General features: G+C 39.9%; 3 protein-coding genes across 11 annotated transcripts in view; 2 read left to right on the top strand and 1 right to left on the bottom strand.

Moving 5' to 3' along the window:
• LOC118427590 (3 beta-hydroxysteroid dehydrogenase type 7-like) overlaps positions 1–3,971 on the top strand; it is a gene marked incomplete in the record, with an annotated part of 8,177 nt that extends 4,206 nt beyond the window's left edge. The window contains 1 exon segment of the mRNA XM_035837444.1: positions 2,952–3,971. Coding sequence (XP_035693337.1) covers positions 2,952–3,490 — 539 coding nt within the window.
• Positions 3,972–5,115: 1,144 nt separating this feature from the next.
• On the bottom strand, positions 5,116–22,113 carry LOC118427597 (leucine-rich repeat extensin-like protein 5). 8 transcript variants are annotated; one of them, XM_035837453.1, is made up of 9 exons: positions 22,025–22,113; positions 14,349–14,469; positions 13,552–13,614; positions 11,613–11,714; positions 10,859–11,091; positions 10,143–10,253; positions 9,155–9,211; positions 6,453–6,622; positions 5,116–5,945 (listed from the first exon to the last, which is right to left on the bottom strand). In XM_035837453.1, the coding sequence occupies exons 2-8, from the start codon at positions 14,446–14,448 to the stop codon at positions 6,467–6,469; spliced, it is 822 nt and encodes a 273-aa protein (XP_035693346.1). In that variant the 5' UTR covers positions 14,449–14,469; positions 22,025–22,113; the 3' UTR covers positions 5,116–5,945; positions 6,453–6,466. The 8 variants fall into 8 exon arrangements, with proteins under 8 accessions (XP_035693346.1, XP_035693350.1, XP_035693349.1 ...); XM_035837457.1 differs by lacking the exon at positions 22,025–22,113 and adding an exon at positions 21,821–21,958; XM_035837456.1 differs by lacking the exon at positions 13,552–13,614 and having other exon boundaries at positions 22,025–22,112.
• Positions 22,114–22,226: 113 nt separating this feature from the next.
• LOC118427603 (pleckstrin homology domain-containing family B member 2-like) overlaps positions 22,227–23,811 on the top strand; it is a 5,280-nt gene continuing 3,695 nt past the window's right edge. For both annotated transcript variants that reach the window (XM_035837468.1, XM_035837467.1), the window contains exons 1-2: positions 22,227–22,426; positions 22,830–22,912. In XM_035837468.1, the coding sequence (XP_035693361.1) occupies positions 22,867–22,912 (46 nt within the window). In that variant the 5' untranslated portion in view covers positions 22,227–22,426; positions 22,830–22,866. The remainder of the gene's footprint in view (positions 22,427–22,829; positions 22,913–23,811) is intronic.

The raw sequence follows: 23,811 nt of genomic DNA, 5'->3' as shown, positions 1-23,811 counted from the left end.
GCGTGTGTGTGTGTGTGTGTGTGTGTGTGTGTGTGTGTGTGTGTATTTGTGCGTGTGCGTGACCACAAGATAGGGAGGGTCCTTAAATTGGTCAAAAATCGAAATTTTGAAATATGATCACGCCCACTTCAGGGGTGATGCATTGGGTCATTTGAGAGACATTTTGCATAAAAATTGGCATCTAGCATGAAATAAACCCACCATGGCCAAAAAACCGAATGCGCATTATATGCAGTAGGGCTGCAGCCATGTAGTTATTCAGAGGAATGCTTGCCGTCATATAACTGCCGAACGCTGTGTTCTAGGACTACCAAACTTGTTGACTTGTCTTAAAGTTTAGTTGGCAACAATTTTAAAAGAATAAAGTAAGTTTGTGATATTTCGTGTTGCTATGACAACAGGTTGCTAACAGGCATATTTTACAAAATTCTCTAATTTCGGCTGAAACATTGCGGTTTCATGGTTTTCTTGGTAAACACACTTATTTCCTATAGCATTGACATCATATGTAATATAATGTAAAATTCATGATTAAGTATAAATGATCTATGCTAATTTGATGACGTAATTGGTCAAAATCCAAGATGGCTGACCATGTCATAAGCGAGATAGCAAATTAGGTTATTATCACTCGAATTTCGCTAGTTCTTTATATTGTTTTTACTAAATCACTTCCATGGATAGTTGTTGTCCGTTTCGAAAATAATGCAGTTTAAAACATTAAGATTGACAATCCAAGCTGAAGGTTCTCAAATGAGAGCTGACGATAAAAGTGATAGGAAGTTGAGGAAGCTGAAGTTAAATTGCAACCACCTACAAAAGTGTGCAAAAGTCGACCAAGTGGAAACAGCAGCGAGTGGGCCGGAAAACACATGTGTTGGAAGCACAAAGAGAGATGGAAGAGAAGAAAGGTACATGTGACCATATAACGACGAATTGAAGTAGTTAGAGAGACAACAACAACAACAACGTTCTCAAAGCCAGCTAAGATAAATTTGACTTCATTTTCTGCCGATGCATCAAAGTCAATCCGACTGTCGTTGACAACAAAAGTCTTACCTACCTTAGTAGACTTATAGACACCCATTTTTGTTAACCTTTTGTTTGATACAAAATCCTCTGTTTAGACGGTTATTGCCAATAACATCACCTTAATGGTGTCATACTTACCTCATATTATGGCATAGTAGTAGAGTGACATACAGTGTTATCAATACACCAAAATTAAAGGAGTGACTTACATATTTGGTGATTGTACAGCAAGCCGTTTGGAGTTTATGAGGAGGGGGGCGAAATGTCTGTTTTATTGTCTATTCAGTTACACTTTTACATTCTGTATGATATACCCAAGATGAACTCGAGGGTAACTGAAATCCGTTTAGGACGCTGTGAGAGCTCAGCACAGTCACCGTCTAGTGGAAAGGGGGGCTTAGTAGCAAAGTTCAATCTTTCATTTCTACCCTCTGAAAAATAACAATAGGCACTTGGATATCAGATACATTACCATTGCAGCAGATTAATACCATAAATTTTGTGCACTTTCAACATGTTAGGGAGAGTGACAGTTGTAGAACAATCAGAGAATGTATGTAAATTAGCTTTCAGTTACAGCATGGCAACTAGAAGTACATCTGAATGGCAACTAGTACTCAAAGCAGATCTGAGGCTAAATTGTTTGATGCCGGTAATTATGAGGTCTTACCTCCATCTAAATACTTCCAACTACCTACAAAACTGGCAATACTATAGTGTAGAGTGTGATATCAGTGATCGAGTACCATTCGGAGTTGAGGTAGTTTATGTTGAGAAAGTGACTGCTGACATAGACGTATGAGAGGTGTCAAAGGAGATCTACATTTATGCCAATTATTGCAATGATACACTATCCATGAGCACAACCATGACAGACAGAGAAAGAGAACCCACATACAATGAGAGAATAGTTAACTCTTTCAGATATACGCAGTGGAACCTGAGTGACAGCAAGCCCTGGAGAAAGTATGGGAGGTGGGGTTGACTAGATACAAGACTAGACTCTGGACTATACATGACACATTTCAGCAAAGCCTAGGCCTGGACAAGCTGTAATCTTATACATCATCGTGACTTATTGCTTTCCTTTCAAATCAGAAATGTGCAAAAAATTTCCTAGTAAGACCTTTCATCCATTGTTACTAGTACATAAGAGTTCAGGCACACAATTGACAGTGATGGTAGCCAGATTAAGTACCTTACTATACTAGCAGTTTTACTGTGGATTAATTTGTTCAAACTTAAGGATAAAAAGCTTTTGATGCAAATCACATGTACATGTTTCTGGGAAAATCACAATATTCGGATTTTGGCACGACGTGCAATTTGGGAGGAAATGTGTCATTTGAGGCCGATAGGGAAGCAGAAAAAAATCACCCTTCCGATATTAGAAAGACATAATATCTTACATGGCAACCAAATCTATTATATACTACTAGGAAAAAGCCTTATTTCACAAATGTGCATATCATGGGCCCCAATGGCGTCAAATTTGAATTGCAGGTGGTGGGGGGTTTATTTTGAGGTACGACTTTACTTTTTGTATCCAAAGTCTTGTATTGATGGTGCTAACCATTTCCCAAGTGGGTGTCGAAAAATACTTCCATTACAGGTAGTAGGTTTCATATTTTCATGATTATTCAGATTGATCTTGTCAATCTTCTCCGGTAAGGGGAGGAATGTTATGAACCCACTGTGAACCATGTGATCACTCCTACTCAAATCCCCCTATTTTAGAAGTAGACTAGTCCTGTTACCTCATTCTGGTGCTATTAAAGAATCCTGGAGACAAGACATTAGAGTATGTAGCTCCTCAAAATGTCCAGTGTGCGGCCAGTTTGTTACAATTCATCAATAGCCTTACCATCGGCTCATAAAATGGAACTCTAGTTACTACTAATCTATCATTATCATTGCAGGTATATACGGAGATGGCGAAATGCCAGTACTAGGGTTCTATAAGAAACGTGGTGTTGGCATTTTCACGCGGCCCATGAAACGCATCTGTCCCCCCACGGTCAAAGTCAGCCGCCTGTACGTCGGGAACGTGGCCTGGGCCCACCTGCTGGCCGCCCAGACGCTAGTGACGTCACCGGAGACGGCTGGAGGCGAGGCGTTCTACATATCCGACGATACGCCCCTAAAAGACGACGATACGCTGTATGCCGAGCTGTGCGCCCCTATCGGGATCCGTTATGACGACAATTTGGTCCTCCCTCTGTGGCTGCTGTACTTCATCGCTCATGTCTTAGCCTTAGTTCGTTTCCTTGTGAAGCCTTTTTACACCTTTGTCCCCCTGTTAAATTCGGAAATACTGACTATCCAAAACACTACGTTCTACGTTAACTATAACAAAGCCACACAGCTTCTCGGCTACAAACCACTGTTCAAGTGGGCAGAATCTAAACAGAGAACATCTGACTGGCTGGTAAAATGGAAAGCTAGAGAGTTCTCATAAGATAAAGTACACAATGCTTCTTTTACTGCATTCCCTAGCTAGATAGCAGTGTACAGGGCCTTTTAGATCTTTCTTAATACAGTCATTGATGATTGTAACCTGTGCCTGAAATTGTAACCCATGCGTCCCATGGCTGGCCCTGTAAATGCGTGTAGAGCCTTTAGGTTAGTTTTTAAAAAAGAGGGTAGTCATAATAGTTATCAATGTCAAGTCGACGGATGGTGGTTTTAAATTAGTTGTCGCCGTTTGCAACCACTGTATGTTGTGCTATTGACATTTGTGCAAGATATCAATGTTTGACATAAACTATTCCATTATTTGTTAAACGATAACAATGGAATCACATCCTCCTAACGCTTGGTCCCCAACGGCATTAGCCTATGGGGCCCTGCTATCTCATGCCCTATCAGTGGTTATTATGATTGTCGCCACAAACAAGCTGTCAACCAATCAGAGAATAGGCCTTTCTTGGGCTTGTTGTTGTCGCAAGCTGTCTCGCAAAGGCCGCTGGGAAGCTATCAGCCAATCATGTTACGTATTACATGGCTCCATCCTCCTACGCCCGATCCCCAACGGCTGGCTGCCCATATAAGGGCAAGCTCATTAATATGTATAAGTAGGGCAGTCCCTAACTGGTCTGAGTGCACAAGGTAGCAGAGGTAAACACAGTAAGTTTTGACACGACTGTGGTTCCTCTTCGTAGGAGAATGTGGAATCAAGAATTTGGTAATACGTATGTCAAGACATCTATCACATTATATCAAAAATGTCTAATTGAACCAAAACATGAAGATAGAATGGACCAATATGCATGTTATACATAGTGTATTCAATACGTGATACTAAAAATGTTTTTATCTTACTTATACTTCGGCCGTTGGCTTATAGTTGCCTGCTTTATTTGTCTTATTAATCAAGGAGTACCCTAATTCAGATGGCCTCCTTAATTCCTTGTGAAGTACTATAAACGGGAAATTATAACGTTTTATATAAGTGGTTTCACTGTTTTTGCGGTGTCCCCTTCACTGCGAACTTAAGACCATTGCGAACATATTTGTCATCTTCTGCCCGCCTACACGTGGTTCAACAAGACAACCATTGCAATCGTTTTCTCTCCTTAGGCCACACTGACATAATCTTATGGATGACAACCTCTGTCGTCGTCGTCGTCTGGAGACCCCGAAACTATTGTGCGAGGGCAAAAAATAAATCAAGCAAAAAAAATAATGCTGTTTAACCACACCAGACTAAACACCCAGTCTATTCCTTCCCAGGCTCAGTATATGTTCACCTTTAGTAAGACTGTAAGAGACAATCGTCTCCATTTCAATAAAGTTTTTATTGCCATTCTTGTTGTATAGGAAACCATTCAGAGACTGTATATTGAATGACCAGCATCTGTCCTTAACTCTTCATAAGTTACAGTCAGAAATACTGAGCTGGATACCACCATACCTTCATAGCAAGTTTTAGATTTAAAATATATCTGGTTATCATTAGCCTTGTGTTTCCAAGATGATCTTCAGTATTGGCTGAAAATATCTCCAAGTGTGCTTACAACTATGTATACAGTATGTTTTAATGTGCTATATGGAAGAGACACCATCGAAACAACACACAGACTATTGAAACGTGTTCAATTTTAATCCTTAAGTTCATTGCCTTCTACAGTTCTCATTTCACTGTTCCAAATATGGCGAAACCTCATCCCAAGGAACAGAAGACCATCTGCCACTAATAATCAAACTACAGCTCAATTCATTGCCTTTAAAAATGTCCAATTCATCAAATCATTATTCCATAAAACATCCTTGCACATTTCATAGTGTTTCCTCTGACAAAATATTCAGAAAAATAGCAACAAAGAACTCTAAATACAACTCTTCTCTGTTAAGAATAAAAAACATAGCTTAAAAAAAGGTCTTAATACTGCTCCAACAGTGTATTGCTTGCCGACCTCTCTGAGAAATAGTTGCCTAATACTTATGTTCTTGTGAACGAGTGAGTAAATCGTAAAAATGCATAGCGCTACTTACAGAACTCGCCTAAAACCTCGATTGTATCCCGGGGAATGCTGGAGAACTAATAGTAGTGCCCTTAGTCACTCTAAATTCACTACATGATTTTGCTATTGTCTAGAAGAGCCTTGCTCAACGCGTGATTCTTCACGTTCTAGAAGTAACCCCTTTTTTTCCGCGTTCCACTTCCTTTTACATCTACGACGTTAACTTTTGAACTGTGCTCTGTGGAAGCCTTAGCGTTGTGTTGCCTCTCGTGCGTGTCCACGGTACAGGCGCCTGGTTTGAGAGTTCTGCTCGGTAGTTTTTCCCAAGGTGAACTGGAGGACATGATTAGTAGCACCGCACGATGTTGTGCACAGGTTTGTTGCCATGGCAACAGGAAACCCAATGTGGGTCAGTTCATCTCCCTTGACTAACTCTCAACACCCTCGGCCCTGTAGAGGAAAACACAGACACAATTTAAAAACAGAATATAGAAAACAAGTCACAAGGGGGCCCCAAATCTTGACGTCGCATTGATACCTACCCACATACCAGGTATCAAGACAATCCATCCAAGCATTCTCGGTTTACAGTGTTCACACACAGATTTGCATACACATGTACCCCAAAACATAGCCTTGTGGAAGATAAAGGTGCCCTCTCACTGCACTTGCATCAAGCTTGCGTCACTGAGGCGTTGCTGTTTTGTTATTTTCTCTGATTGTTTATAATTTAGATATTGTGTAATACGTAAAAGCACGACTTATAATTTATTCTGTATCTTTCGAACCCCGCAATGCCACAAGCTTGACACAAGTGCAGTGAGAGTGCACCATAATGAAGATACATTGATACCTTCTTGAACCATCCTGTTTTAAAGTCTGCAACAAAAACACCCCATGATGCTATTCATTCATTCATATGAATTATGTATGTAAACAAACAAACAAACGAGTTACCTGGAAGCACCAGTCTACCAGTGGGGGCCAGGTGGGTGTGACCTGTAGCCATGGTAACCAGGATGCCTGGGCGGCCGTGACGTCGCCCCCAGCAGAGCCCCTGCCATCACCCCAGCGGCCGCCCCGGCGATCATGCCTGTTCCGAAGTCAGCGTTCGGAGCTGGAGGCTGCTGCAGGGGGATAAGAGGATACGGTTATGGATTGATTACTAACTATGGATGTACAGAACTCCCTGCATCATAGCCTTTGGCTGATTGGTATTGGTTGTAGGTTATCCAAATCAATCAATTACAAATTTTTAAAAAATGCTTCAAACTAAACCACTTTTGACACATGACCTTTGACCAACTACTGACACCATCCAAAAATAATTTCATCAGGTTGTTAGGTCAAAAGATAGCACCCTCACACTCAGGGTTGACAATCGCGGCAAAGCCTAACAATATCACCCCTGACAACTCAGCCACAGTATTCGGGTATTAGGGGTACCTGGCTTATGAATATTAATGAGCTTGCCTGATTTGCCGCAGGCCAATCAGCGACCGGATTGCAAGTTTCGAACAAACAGCGTACGCATGGTACGGCGTGGCGTGCACAATCTGTTTATCTTTGCGAGACGGTAATGTTTTTTTTTTAATTCATAAAAAATTTATAATGCTAGGTCGGTACCAGTATACGTTGATGCCGTGGTTACCTATACCCACAGAACCGACAACTGTTAAATTTGGTACCTGATAAAGACGTCTGGACGCTGAAAGTACTGTGAAACGTTATGCCGGTACTGTTATCTTGCTCTTGAATATTAATGAGTCGCCTTATATGGTGCCATTCCAAGCTTTCGACAACAAGCCATCTCTCCGATGGGCTGACAGTTGGTTAGAAGCCACGCCCCTTATAACCGAATTCTGTGGCTGAGTTGTCAGGGGTGATATCGTTAGGCTTTGCCGCGATTGTCAACCCTGAGTGTGAGGGTGAAAGATAGTAGAGTTTTCTTTTACTAACACAACCTTTCAATATTACCTGCTGACATTTTGATGCATATCAGACATCTTCCTCAGAGCTTCAAACTGGAGTTCTGCTTCTCACCACTATATGTAGGTGGCACTTTTGCGAGGAAAACGCAGTTAGAAGCTCCTAGGAAGATGTCTGATAGGCATGGAAATGTCAGCAGGTACATGTAATATTAACTGTTTGTGTAAAAGAAAGCTCTACTATCTTACTGACAACATCATTCTATGGGAAGTAAATGGGTCAGTTTTAATGAAGAGGGCCTAAGTTTAGGTTGAAAATCTGGATGTACATCTGCAAAATTGTCCTGGACATAAGTTTAATCTGTGTTGTTGGTTAAAAAGTTGTAACATGGGATGAACTGTGTATAAGGAAAAGATGCAAGAACCAAAGACTGTAGGAGAGGTCTGAAGCAAACAAAACATAGATTCTACACCTCCAAACACAAATAATGGCATACCCTTCTTTAGCTACCTACAGAGAAGTTGTAGAATGGATACGACTGGGCACATGATTAAAAATTGTAAGAAAAAAAGGATAGATGTTGCAATGTCATGATGCCTGCCAGCCTGTAACGTGGTAGAGGTGAACAACAAAAATACAAATAAGCCAAAGAAAGCAGGTAGCTATCAAGAAATGACAGAAAATGGGATTTGTACAACCAAAAAAGCAGAAAGAAAAACGTGTAGTTTTACTGCATACGGCACCCAAATGTAATATTTTGCTATTCTGAAAATAAGAACACTTCTGTTCGAGATCTTCAGATTCAAAACAAAAGGGAACAACCACACAGCAAATCTGTTACCAGTAAATGAAAATGTACGCATTCCTTCTCATTGCATGGTTTCTGACGACTTTCTACAGTACATAGTGAAAAGTATGCCAAATCAGAAAATACCAACTTCTGATGTAGTTTTATATACAGGGACTCTGGACTTTTGTTCACACAAAACGTAAATGTCATGTAGAAGCATCACAATGGATGCTGTTAGGCCTTCTTTCCACTAGACAGGGATCACGATTGGATTTGTGTATCTTTTGATTTCATAATTGGGATATCATACAAGATGTAAAAGTATGATTTAGAAGACACCATAAAATACAAACAAATTGATCTGTCAAATCTTGTTTAGTGTTCGCAGCCCTAGTGGAAACCGTATTAGTCTTTACATGGCAATAGGTGTTTTGTGAACTCTACGAGTATCTTACCGTTAATTAGACGTAAAGTTGGTTAGCAAACTTACCTTTTGTGTAAGTACATGTGCGTTACCTCACCAATAAAATTACACTTCATTCAAATACTTAACGCAACTTTCACAGCAATTCACCCCAATATTTGTAGGCACAGAAACCTGCACGCAAAGGTGGCAACCTTTCTGGCAACCTGGACATTTGCTACTGACTACAAAATGAACAAGGAAGAACAAAACTCCAAGCTGTGAAACTGTTTATGGATGACTGTCCAACATTAAGGATTGATGTTTACTTCAAAGTTGATAGAAGAATTAATTTATGTCCAGAATTCTAAAGTTCCAAAACAAAAATGTACCCTTGAATTTGTACAATTGTGAATGAATGAAAGGCTGATCAAGTAATGATATTGGAAAGAAATGATCACGGCCTACAACTGAATAAATTTCTCTTTGCAGACAAAATCCTTAATGCGGGACAGTCCCTGTGGTTGAGCGGATCACCTTGTAGCTGCTTCTGTAAGTCGGCCCTCCACCCCACGCCTGGGTGCCCGATTTCTGCTGAAATCACAATGTGGTGGCTATAATTGTGGTCATGTGACAGACAGGAGGATAGGAGCTGGACTGTTGTTAGACATGGACAAACAGGAGGAGAAATCACAACTGTGGCTGGGGAACTGTGTAAAGGAAAGGCTGAGCTCTACTTTAAGAAAAAAAGAAGTGCTATACACACACAGTCATCCACATGTTAGCATACTATAGCACCAGTCTTTCATCCACACACAAGTCAAACACAGAAGGGGATTCATTCAAAACTTGTGTGCGGTAACAAAAAGTTCTACTTTTACTGTTTTAGGGGTTGAAGTTTATACATACAGATAGACATGGGGGGAGGTGTATGACTGAAAGTGTAAGACTCCTCTTAAGCTACATGGATCTTTATCTTGTCTAATGTGTAATGTAGGACTCCACTTAACCACAGACACTCTCCTTCAAAGCAACACACCCGCAAACAAGCCACAGGCTGAACTGGGCACAGGGTTTCAACAGTAGCACTTCTGGTACATAGCAAAATGGTACAATTTTCAAAATGGTATAGTGACAGCAATCTGAGTTTTGTATCAAATATTTGTTTCATTTGCATAAAATTGCATCTTTCTTTATGCTTTTTTCTTCACATTTGGGGCATGATGAATAACATATTGTTCATTCACAGAAGTGGAAATAAGGTTCAATTTTCAAAAGAAATGTCTGCTATTTTACTTCACGCTGAAAAAAAAGCGTTTGTTTTTTTTGCCTACAGATTTGCAAATTCAGTCTGGTACATGATGAAAATCATGTTGTTTAGTCACTATTTTCGAAAGAAATGTCTTCTATTTCCTGATGCTCCATGCTGAAAAATAGTGTATATGTGTTGTTTTGATACAAATTTGTAAATGAGTAGCATTGTTGAAACCCTGCCCCAGGAAGAAGCGCCCCCTTGCGGCCCCACCTGAGAAGGCACGACGTAGACCGTCCTCTGCGGCTGCTGCACCACTGTGGTGTTGTGCACCACCTGCTGGCCGTACAGGTGCGCTGCTGACGGGTAGGAGTGCATCGTCGGCTGGGGAGATACATGACAAAAACAAAATTAAGAGGAGAGCAGCTCTGGCACTCGTGGAGAGGGAGCTTGTACTGCCAACAACTATAGGAACCTACAAGAAAGTCTGCTGATGGGTAGGAGTGCATCGTCGGCTGAGGGGACACATGACATCAATCAATCCATTACAGACCAGAGACGGGCGGCGCCACAAGCTAACTGGCACGTCTGATCCACTATTCCAATGATGCACTTGGCTATTGGTGTGTGGCCCATATTAAATACAATCAAACCTGTACAACTACAAGTGACCTCTTTTACATAAGGACCACCACGTCAATGTGACCCTTTGTGGTGGGTCCTTAGATATGTTTCCCTTTTAACATAAGTATCGAAAACTCTGTCTATAGTGACCATCTGTCACATAAACCAGATGTCTTTGGTCCTCAAAGTGATGTTTTGGGCAGTTTTGATGAAGGTAATAAAATGACATTGCAAAAGTCTTGCAAACAAGTCTCAGATGACTGCATGAATGACTGAGTGAGTGAAAACTTAATCATGGCATTTTCATACATGAGTTAATACTTGACTCCTATACTGATTTCTAAGATAACAGTAATGTTCCTCACCTGCATATGTTGATAGGAGGGCTGGTGCGTTGGAGCAAATCCTGTCATGGCATTGCCTGGACTGGCGTAAGGGCTCGGGGCTGGGGCAGGGTTTAAGGAGGGGGTGGGGGTGGCAGTGGGGGTAGGGGTTGGGGTAGGATTGGGGGTTGGGTAGCCAGTCGGAGGCCCTGTCGACCCTGTGGGGGTGGGGACCATGGGGGCTGGCTTGTACACAGCACCAGCTGTGGTGTATGCTGGGAGGGCAGAAACAACAAATAAACAAAAATAGCACAGAAGATATGTACACATTAGTTTTGAAGCAAAAAAACCCAACAATTTTAACCCTTTTCCTAAAACCTAACACTGTAATCATTACAGATTTGGTGCCAAACATTACCTCAGGAGGTAGAGGGTTAATCAGAAGATAACCCATTAATAAGCTTAGCCAAAAAAGGAAATTAATTTCAGCCAATTCATGATACCTGACCAGAATCCATGACGAAAAATAGCGGAAGATATCTGAAAGGTTGGACTGTAAATTAACAGAACTTATCCAGTTGCTTGAGTAATTTTTACATACTATATCTTATTAACCGGTTGTCCAACCTTTGTGGACATAACATTTACCACAGTAAAAGTGGCTAACATGCAATTCAGCCTATGGCTGCGAGACATTATTCCCTCACTATATTTCAAATTGTATTGCATTGTTGGTGTAATGAAATAAGCAGAGTTATTATCATCATAAAAGAGTTTCCAGTGTACTGGTACTTACCGCTGGAGGCAGAGTAGTATGCTGATGGCATCATGGGACTGCCGTATGCATTAGGCCTGGGCACGTAGGACGGCTGGGTACTGATGGGGGGGTACATCATCGCTGGTACAACACAGAGGAACACAACCATTGCAATTTACACAACAAGCTATACACATCAACACATGGCAGTTATATGTTTGTTGTATGTAACAACTACCCTTACTTCTATCTCCCATTTTCTATAAAACCAATTCAGACAAATACATTTGAAATGTTTATGGACAGAAATTGAATATTTGTGTATTGATTAATTCATTGATATGTTTCAATGCAACAATATCTGGAGAACGTTTTAGCAATTCAGTTGAAATCAGTAATAATCTGTCTATAGGGAAGACGAAACTTTCCAACATTACGGTTCTAACTCCCCTTTTTTCAACAAATTTCTTCATGCTTCTTATTTGTGTTTGAGTAAAAATGTTGGTTTTAGCTACAATACACTCATAGACAGGTCTATGATGCAACAGGCTTTACCAGAATCAGCTGAGTAAACCTGCCTGTGTTTGACATCCAGTACCACAATTATATGTACACATACACTTTACATACAAAGTATCATTTGTATAGCAGGAATCTACTACAAGTTCCTTTCCAGGTGTGGTTATGGCTAAGTTATTAATCATTTGCATACAACTCTGCCTGTTCTTACAACTGGTACGTTTAGTCCGACTTTTGTATCACTGTACAGCCAGAAATCATACTGATATCACGGGCTAAGGTCAGCATGGGTAAAGTTTTGCTAAATATCATCCACGAAAACAGAAAAACTGTTACATTGAAGCTTCATATGTTTTGTCCTTTCCAACCTACAATATACCAACAGCAACGTTAAAATCTGTAGTAACTATACACTTCAATCCCTTATCATAAAGTACAAGAGTACAAACAACTGTTAAAAGCAAGGGAGCAAAGCTCAATGGCTTCATACTGTGAGTAAGGCAAACAGTGCAAGTGCAAATATGCATGGGAAAAAAACTGCACCCATTACAAAAACGGATGATATGCTAACACTAAGAAGAATACCGGTAGTGCATAAACCCAGTTCATCACTAAAATGGCTGTCTTCACATTGCAAACTAAGTGCATGCCTGTTGAACTTGAAAGTATCAGAAAAACACATTTGACATTGTCATCATTGCCTCAGGCAAATATATTTCGGGAAAATGGATATCTACATGTATTATATTAATCTAAACTGGTGTTAAGTGCCTTTCACACTGCATCCTTAGACTTTTTTTATGGCAAGCAAAATGCTGTGTTTCTTTCCTAGTGCAAGTGCGATGCAACAGAAGCACACCAGGCTAACTACAGTCTAACTATCAGGAGCATTCCCGCCAGAGGGGCTTCTTCATGAATTGGACCGTACCATCTCCTAGTAGTCCTACGGTATGTACATGGACCCAACTGTCTGGGGCAGTTCTATTCATGGTATAAGACTGGATCTATCCCATAGTAATGCAGCTCAGTTTTGTGACAAACTTGTCATTTTCATGTTGTACTAATTATACATGACAGTCATTCAGTTTTTCTGGGGATAGCAGTCTTCCTCACAAGAATGAGATAGAGCATACGGGACGTGTTTGCATCTAAGTTTTTTCTAACTATAACGGCGTTACGCTAAACCCTCAGATTTAACTATTCATTGCAAAAACTGTCTTCAAACTTTGGGCAACATTTTTGAGATTTCCTAACAACAACACTCTGGAAAGTAATTGTTGAGACAAGTTCTATGTGCTTGGCACAGCAAATGGCCTGCAGTTTTTCTTAGAGTTGCTAGGGGGCCTATCTGGCGAGAAGGCTATCACCACCTTTAGCAGCCATGCAGTGGTGACCGGCAGAATTGCAAAGCTGATGCGCCTCACGCCCTAACTAGAGAGGGTTCAAGAATTCAGTTCACCTTGTCCTTTGTCATTGTAGTAGTAGTAGATTGGCACGTAATTCCATCTACTGGTCTCATCTTCTGTATTGTGAGACATGGAGAAAATGTTGAGTTCTCCCACTAACCTCTCAGTCAGAGCTTTCCCCTCTATCTACCTACTTCTAGCTATAACTGTGGCAAAAATTGAACAGTTTTGAAGAAACTCCGATCCCCATGAAAAAATGATTTTCGGAATGGCTAAAAAGACTTAGCTGAGAAACAAAGATACGTCTTGGGGTCTCAAAGAGTTCAAACGTGTTAAAACAAACCACATATTGTTGTCCACGTTGTCTAGTTTGTTTTGGTATTGTCTCATAACATACCATATCACTACTATAGTAATATGTTGTTGTATCTCTGTAACCAAATTGCACACCCAAAAATTCTATGCACCAAACCTCTCAAAAGTGGAATACAACAAGATATAACACCATTTCCGCCAGGGTTGATAATAATACTTGGAACATAATACACACAAAAAATGTTCATTGTACAACTACAAGGCCCAAACGTTCTTCCAACATGACAAGAAAATGGAACTCACAATTTTTGGCTATCACTCAATCGTTCATAGTGAAAATACTGTAGTAACTTATATTCTATTGGCATGAAATCCAACTAATGGTTTAGGATGTAAATGGAGCTCCGGAGTGATGGACAAAAATGTTTGAGAAGTCCCATGTTCTTGTGGTGTTAGAAGGAAGGCCTTGCTTTGTGTAACATAATTAACCCAGACAGATGAAGCCCTGCGCTCCACTGTTGGGGGGTGAACTCACGTGCTGGGGTGGGGTACAGCATGGCACCCTGGGGAGGGGGTGGGGGGCCCATGTGGCCCATGGAATTCATGTACATCTTGTCATAGGTGGGGGTATTCATCACACGGCTAGCATGGGCAATCTGGAACAGAGAGTAACATAGAAAATGTTAGATCTTGAAACATTGACATTATTTTTCTAAGCATGTTACGAATGATTGTCTAAAAAGTACGTAATGCCAGGTGAGTAGAGGTCTGTACCACACACTCAGCATTACCAAATAAAAGGTTATCTTTATTCCAATATAAGTATAGAGACTGCAACCAGATAAGGAAAATTGTAAGAAGCTAGTAGGAACAGTCTCCTGGCTCCTGGGATTCAAATCCGCACTGAACCTGGGCCGCCACATGACAAACCTAAACTGTTATGCCAAAAGGGTCCAACCCATTTGGCATGGTCAGTTTGGCAGCACTTGAACCCCACACTACTCTTCCTTCGTCTAGCCTATTACTCACAGGGTTGGCATGGGAACCAAATGTAAGAACACTTGAACCCCACTGTTACACACCAAAGACTTGTAGCTTTTTTGCTTTTAGTTTTTTCCGTCCTTTTTTTATGGAACAGTGAAAATTCCTTAACACAGTAAAAAAATTTCATCTAGCAAACCAGAAAGGGAGGTTGGTATCTCCCATACGCACATGTTCGGAAGAGATGATAGTTGAATGACCTGCACCTAATATGACCTTGGCATTCTCCCAGCAATAGCCTTATCAACACCAAATGGACCAGCTTAAACTCTTATCTCACTCAAACTGCCAACAAGTAGTCGGAGATCAAGATAGTGCCGGTTGCTGCACTGCTCAAGTTTTAGACTTGTCAATCAATGTCTCATATATCACAAAATACATAATATACAATAAAGTCTGACTACATCACATTGTTTGGTTAAACTGCCTGAGATTAGGGGTGGGTACCGGTACAGAAAATTCAGGTCCAGGTCCGGTTCAGGTCCAAAGGATCAGGTCCAGGTCTGGACCTGATTCAGTATGACTCATACCAATGGTCCATTTCACTACAAAGAAATCTGTTTGGTGGAGTATTAGACTTACACTGGAGTTTTAAAATACTACAACGCTAACTGTACCTGTACGATTGAATGTAAACCTTTGTAGAAATTACTATAATCTCTACTCTACTTCACTCTTGTCATTTTCTTCCACCTGCAAGCGCCAAAACGTGTGAATTTCTGATAAAATGATACGTTAATTTTTTAATCGGTCCAACATCCGGTCCACCTAATTTTTTAAGGTCCGGTTTTTCTGGACCGGTCCAATACGAAAAACCGGTTTTGTACCGGTACGCTGTACCGATACCCAGCCCTACCTGAGATACTTGCTGTAATGTGGTCGCTCAGTTGGACTGTAATCTCACTGTCAAACATACTAATTATATGATTGTTATGTGCATGCAAACATTGGATTCCATTACTACTTAACATAAATGCAATCACCAAAATACTGCTAGCCAATGGTAATTTTGTTATTCTTTAAAGGTAACTATCTAAATCTCGTGTGCATTACATGTTCAACGTATGTTTAAAAAAAATACAGCAGAATCTAGTACAAGTCTTTCTAGTAAATGCTTTGGTAATATCTGGTCACGTAGGCCCTACCACTGACCGGGCTGTTGACCATGAACCACATGTCTGACCAAGGATGTCCATGAACCGGTCAACATATCACACCAAACTGGACATTTCTGGGTGCCCACATGTCCTTACCAATCTGTGGTTGTAGAATTTTTTGGGTGTAAACATTACAACCAAACTATGCATTTATGGATTAAATTTGTGGTAGGCTCTCTTATTCCATTTCTATTGAGTTATATCAACTTAAAATAATTTTACATGTTTCATGTTCAAGTCATCAAAGCACCTAATTCCAAACACATGCACGGTGAATGTATCTTATTCTCAACAACCCTGGAATTGCTACCAAGGCTATAGCTATATATTTGTATATTTAAGTCATGCATGAAATAAAAGATTCCTTTTTTGTGTGAGGCAAGTAAGTTGTAATTTCAATACTCAGATCTTGTAATAATGACTGAAAGGTCACATGAAATTATCTGTCACATGAATTATGTAACTCGTGGAAAGAATATTAGTTTGACATTCTGGCCAACTCCCGATAATATGATCTTGTTGATCTTTCCTTATGTGTGACCTTTTCCTCATGCAAATGGAAAGGCTAAAACTAGTCTCTTGTTTCTCCACTTTAATATCAACCATATCATAGCTACACAGAGGAAGCCAAAGGAAGGATAGAAAGAAATCATATCAATATTTTTTCATTAAACAATATTTTATACTTTAACAACTGCAAAGCACTCATATTTCTGAACGTAGCACCCTAGAATTAAAGAATTTCTGTCAAAAAGCACATTTTGGTACTGTACTAGTTACTGTAAATGCAGAAATGTTCGCAGTGGTTCTATGTCAGGGCTCGAAATACCACATGCATATGCAAGTTTGTGCATGTAAAATTGGTGTGGTGCAAGTAAGTTTAGACCAAACTTGCACCAGTGCAAGTTACTTTTGTCCTCTAATACCTGACATTAGAAAAAACATTCATGTCTGTCATTGAAAGATAAAAGAAAATAACACTGAATAAAACAAAGTCTAATAAATTTGTTCATGGAGGTTAGACATCCAATTAAACAATATCTAAAGACAATCTATTTCTACAATGCTAATAATTCCTATGGTGTTGTCTTACCTTGATTTGCATATAAGTTATATTTGCATACAACTTAGTGACTTTGATATGTTCAACTGGTTTTTCCAGTTAGATGTACTTGTATTGAGTTGTTCTACCACTTCATTCTAGCGATGCTTAAAAATAGTCACTGTGATGTATGTCACTCGATGCGTCCAGAAGAAATCTATGGATCTTATCTAGTTGAAGACATTGGATTGTCTTTAATCAAGCCTAAATTCACCATTTTGTTAAAAATTGTTTGTACAATTTAAAACCAAAAATAAAATGCGCCATGGAAAAACAAATATCCAAACATGTGGTCTTTATGTATCCTTATTTACTCACATACATTTGCAAATTTTCAGAAGAGGAGGTAAAGGGTTAACAGTTCACTATTTTGGGTGGTGCAAGTTAGTTTCTTTTGGTGCAAGTTACCTTTGGCTTAACTTGCACCAGTGCAAGTTCACTGAAAAGTGTATTTCGAGCCCTGTATGTTCATGGTTTTCGCGGTGGCCACTACACCGTGAACTTAAAACCACGGCGAACATTTTTCCGTGGCAGTAATAGACTATAGTATACATTGTATGGTGCTACCGCGAACAGTCCTTTTTCCCACTAGTACCAAATTCAATCCCCGCAAACTGAAATACATTTACAGTATATATTTCCTGCAAGCAATTCACAATCACATTCAAGTCATTTTTCATCCTCAAATATTCTGCCTCAAATACTTCAACTTCCCAATCCTCACCACAGTGGCAGTATAACCATAAAAGCAGTTTCAATATTGCCTACAGAAGTGATTTTTAACTTCTGCCTAAACCCATAATCTCATGATTCAGAAGTGTAAAATCTCTGGAGTGCTTTTCACCTCCCAAGTGGGACAATATAAGAGCCCCAAATCCTCTTCTTAATCCAGGTTTACTTGGCTGCTAGGTGTGGGTACCCAGTACCTACCTAACAGGTATCACCAGTATAGCTCGAGGGCAAAACGTTTTGTAGGCGGCGATTTCTACAGCGATCTCAACTGTTTTTATCGGGAAAGAATGGAACCATTCAGAGTGGAAAATTTGAACAAAGAAACATACAGAACGTAATTTATAGTTGCCACATTTTGTCTCTACAACTGGGCAAATAATTCCTTCGATAAACCAGTTTTAGGATCTTTCTAACACCGTAAACATGACAAGCTGAAGTTTTTTTTTTTACCAAAAATGAAGACTTACACTGCAGCCACATTGCTGCATTTTTTTGTACTTCCAATTAGCACCCACCCACCCCCCACTCCCGGGCCAAAATCTATACCATTTGATAGTCGTTAAGCAAGGCAATATTTTATGAATACAATACTTTTTTCCTAGCCTGCAGGGTCTGATTTTGGTGATACTTAAAATCAAAACCTTTATATGCAGTATACCAAAAGATGAATTTTTATTGTTATTTGTGGACGTCGTATACTCTAACCGTGGCCAGTAGATGGAATCAGGATCAATACTTATCCCTGGTAGCATAATAACCAGCAATTGCAGACACTTGGTCGATATCAGGCCAATCTATTCTACGCTTCCTGCTGTGACATTACAAGCTATGTGGAATCGCCCGATATTGGGAAAGAATTTAGGAGTTCATGATTGTATATTGCATCCTGTGAGAGATACGCAATACCAATACTTGTACCTGCGTGCATACAGCTAACAGATGGTGGTCAGAAATTACAATAGAAATGCCTGCTGGCGGCCATACGCTAGGGTTTTAACATTCGCCCAGAGAACAATTTCTCTGGGCCTTTGGCTGAATGTTAACTGCCTTCTCACGAAAATTAGAGTTTGTTTTCTTAGAGAGAATACCTACTAGAAAAGACCAACCAGCAAAAAGTATGGCTATGGCAAAAATAAATGGAAAAGATAGAGGCCTAAGATATTATCGTCAAATAAAAATGAAACCTTGTGTATACATTTTGAATTCTATAAACCAGCATGGTAGTACTTTGTTATGACTACGATGATGTTATGACCATTATTCCATTCTTTATGGAGAGTCCTAAACAAGGACGAAACGACACACTCCCCTCATTTAAACCATTCTCTAGATGGGAGGTCTGAAAATGAGAGCCCTACCATGCCAAACAGGTGTGTGGTGCTGGACAGTGCATAAATGAACTTACATACTCAATAGTATGAGGTCCCAACAAAAAAAAGGAAATAAGACTTCTTTATGTGTACTGATATTAGAACAATGTGGTGGTATTTTGGGTCTTTATCAGTACCCCATTATACTAAAAAGAGCTGTTACATACAGAATGCTAACAGATGGGAGAAATGTTGCTTTTAAGCTCCTTCCTCTACACAATCACAATTCTAAACCTCTTATGAACAAGCCCACACTTCCAAACCAGTACCTTTTTATTGAAAATTCAGCATTTTTATGCTAATAGAAACATGCATCATTGTGTTCTCAGAGTCATGCACTGGTGACTGTTTTAAATTAATGGTGCTGTATTTTTCAACAAACAATTTATACACTGAACTGAATAATGAATACTAATATCTATGATTTTTCCTGTGGCAACTTTGCACCTACTATCATGGCCTAGAGCAATGTCATAGTTATTTCTTATCCATTTCAACTGACTTCAACAATGACGAAAAAGTCCCACCCTAGTATGTGTCAGGTACAAAACATCCCACAAATCTATGTACTGTACATCACATTCTGTACAACATTCAGACAGGAGCCACCCAGATTTATTTTTGCACTTAACTATGTGGCTCCCCATCTATCCAGATGTGAAAGTACAAATTCAAACTATGAGTAATATCCCATATCTATTCTTATTGTACTGTGTGACCCCCCTCTTCACAACATCACACAGACTTTACAAATAAGTGATATCATAAATCTCTGTAGATGTAGAAAGATACCACTTTTCTTATATCAAATTGTGCCTTATCGCTACGACCTGTACTTCGCTTGTTTGAGCATAAATGTACAATAAAGGTCTTCCATTCATTTATCAGTAGGCACTGATTACTTTCCCTACGCTGTACAGCTTTGGGGGAAATGTTATCACCTGAAACCAGGTACAACACATCTTTCATCTTCAGTGTGAATAATTAACTACAGCTCTCTGCAGGGCTCCAAATACTTTTTTTCGTCACAACTGCACTGGTATAGGTACCATTGAGTAATACGTGCACCAGACAAATTCTACCTGCACCAATCTGAGTTTAGGAAGTATGGATCATACTAAAATTCTTCAGGAACCTTTGCTTTTTATTCTTTTATACTTTATATAGGTTGTAACAGTCAATGCAGCTTATAACAAACCATATACACCTACATCATAGGACATTAATGTATGCAATCCTACTGTACATGGACCAGTGCAGGTTAGGTGCACCTAGACACCAGAAATACCTGCACAGCTCCAATTTTACCTGCACTAACCTGCATATGCTGGTGGTATTTCGAGCCCTGTCCCTGTCATAGGAGCATGATTCATGGCACTAGTGATTCCTGTCACAGTCATGAAATACCTGCAGACACTGGGGCCTAATCAAACCATCAGGGACTTAATTGCCTAACCAGAGATAGTGGCCTGGATTTGCTGCTGGGTGACCTTAAAATAATCAAATCAATACCGGAGACATGTTTGCGACAAGGCAAAGAGATGCGGGGTCAACGCCCCCGGTCAGCGGACATTAGATTTACGGTCAAATTTAGATGTCTATGAGATTACAGTCTCCGAAATTCCTCCATTGTAACTAACGAGGACATGGTTATATAGTGGACGTTCCATATATAACTCTATATTCTATTTACAGAAGTCAATAAACAGTGGCCATGGGAGTTTGTTGATATGTAACCTTTGTTTGATCACTAGATTACAGAACAAACAATGACTTGTAAAGGTACAACCGAGAGGCACACAGAAACGACCATAAACGAATCCTTAGAAAGGTGCTAATTCTTTTCTATAACCCATTAGCAACTAATAAAGGTCCCTGGGGAGTTTTCACACCTTTTCTGGAGCATCTAGCCATTTGGCAAACCAACACGCCAAGGTGAGAAATTTATCTCCATAGAATATAAATTGGTGGTAAAATCGCCACTATACTATTGATTATGAAGTCAATAGGAAGCATATAAATTCTCCAACATGCCTAAGAGGGTTTTACCTATGATAAGGTTATATGAATTGTTATATGAGCAATACAAAAACAAAGAATACCTCGGGTTTCGACCACAAAATGGCTAACTGAGTGCAAAAATGATCCAAGTTTTTACACAACAAAAGAAGCTACCATTAGTCACAGAGGATTCCGTTTGCATACAATTATAAGGTGTACCAAAATATTTCCTTGCGAATTGTTGCATGGCAGAATATTGTAGCAAAACGCTCAGAAACGTTGGTGTGGCAATTTTTTGCAAGATGTACGGGTATGAGTGGTAATTTGTGGCTCGATCGGTGCGCATGGATGTGCGGGTAATAACATCGTACAGCTGCCAACACCCAAAAATGTTCAACGATCACCAAAGCTTTCAGAAAATCACATAATTCTCGGCATGGCTTTACTACAATGCCTCACTGGGAATCGGCCCCATTTTGTCCAACATTCTCAGAAAACGCAGCTATAGGATCAACAAATAGTGGCGGCTCAGGTGGCAGGGAGACTAAAACACCAACTGGAAAATGGGTATCAAATTTTAGGTGAATAGGACCCAAAAAATCACCCGCTGAAATTCTATCTGCGGCCATTTTTCTTGGCGTGCCCCAACTTTCACTTTTCTAAGAGCTATTCCAGAGGTTCTGGCCGATAGAATACGGGTCCAACAAGCCTCTTTCCTTCCAGGCATTTCGAATTTCCCACGAAAGGAAATTGTGTGGCTGAAACAAGCGAGGAAAGGCTGAATGAGAACGGGAAAAGCGGGACTTACATGAGTTGAACGGCACCGCCGGAAGGACTAATGGCTTTTCTGCGCAGATCACGCACAGATAGGACGTCCTTGCGCAGGTTTTACGTTGCGCATGCGCAAATTAAGCTATAAATAGTACATTATTTGAGCCCCATAGATTTGCTCGGCGATTTGAGTATTAAAACGAGCAAATTCATAATTATGGCAAACTAAAACAATGAATTGACATCTTAATACAAATTTTCTTTAATTTGTTGCACAAAATAAGACATTTATACGCGAAATTGCTCACCTTTAAAGTAACAGTATCAGAATCTGAATGACGTGCTAGCTTTACTTCGAACAGTAAGATTGGAGAAATCGAAAAACCAGGTTGTGTTTACAGTTCTTGTGTGATTGGGGGCAAATTATCACCCAATACAGGTGAGACAACTGTTTTTACTGGTGTTTAGTGAGTCTTATAACGTCTTAAGACATTGCTGGATGCTGAAGTTTCAAGAAATGCAAATTTTGGGGAAGTTTTGCCAATGTTTTGAAAGCTATTCAACATTACGTCATACTCATGATCATAGTCAGGTTGCATCTTGACGAATTTATATTCTGTAAAAAATATGTTCTTGGGTTTGTCTTGAGGTAGTCCCCAAGTTTAAGTCCTTATCCTTGATTTCTCTAATGTGAAATGTTGTTTAAGGTAGATCATGCAACAGTTTTGAAATGGCACAATGTCCAACTCCATGCAGTAATTATTGATCATACCTTGAAATATTATGATAATTTGCTTCAAAACCATATTACCTGTTCCTGAAACATAATTTGTGTTGAACAGGTATTGCATCAGAGCCAGGGTGCCAACTGACCCAGCCATGTCGTCTGAGGTGATCGCCAAGAGTGGTTGGTTGCTAAGACAGAGTAAGTTTGTCTATTCCGGCATCCAATTTAGAAATTATGTTGGGCAGGGACTTGAAACAGATGTCTGTCAGTTTGTTTTGCATACCCGATAAACAGCCTCAGATTTATTTGATCTGCTCACACAGGGATGACCTGTAATTACCTCCATGAAATGTCATGGAGGTTATATTTTCTGTTATGTGTCTCTGTCTGTGTACAAGATTACTCAAGAACGGCTGGATGGATTGGTTTCATACTTGTTGTGTTGGTGGGGTGTGATGAAAGCTCAAATCGATGATATTTTGGGCGCCGTATCTGTTGTTATAATTCATGTAATAATATCAGAAATCACCCCTATATCTGCGATATATTGGAACAGGCATCGTGCTTTAACTTTAAGTGTTTGTTAATGGGCTTAGCTCCAAGCAGATAGTGAGGTGATTTGTATGACAGACGAACCCCGAGTTTTTTGAATATGATAATTAGTTTTATTTATGTCTGCTTAGGATATCATGGAGATGTGAAGCGTAAGTATAGTTGTAAGAAGTTGAGGTACATTTAACGGTAATGCTTAACAGGTATGGATGTCTCACATACTGTACTGCTGATTTGAGTGACATGGTGATTAAAATGCCATTAGGTCCTCTCATCTTAGATGGGTTGGGTGTCAGAAGTTTTATGGGCAATACAGATGTTCTGATTTTGTTACGATAAGGGACAGTTGTTAGTTGTCTCTTTCGTAGCCAATGGTACTTGTTTTTTAGCAGACGGGGTTGGCGCCAAGTATTCATCTTACAGTTGGTGTAGGGCTATCAGAGGAAAGTGTGCATCTCGTTTTTGTACCGTGTGAACAGCTGATGTTATGACATATTGGTGGAAAATCAAATCACCATCTGACTAAAGTTGGCCACATCCCTTCT

The sequence above is a fragment of the Branchiostoma floridae genome, chromosome 12, assembly GCF_000003815.2.
Source record: "Branchiostoma floridae strain S238N-H82 chromosome 12, Bfl_VNyyK, whole genome shotgun sequence".
NCBI lineage: Eukaryota > Metazoa > Chordata > Leptocardii > Amphioxiformes > Branchiostomatidae > Branchiostoma > Branchiostoma floridae.
The sequence above is the reverse complement of the archived record's forward strand: the minus strand, read 5'-3'. Positions and strand labels throughout refer to the sequence as shown.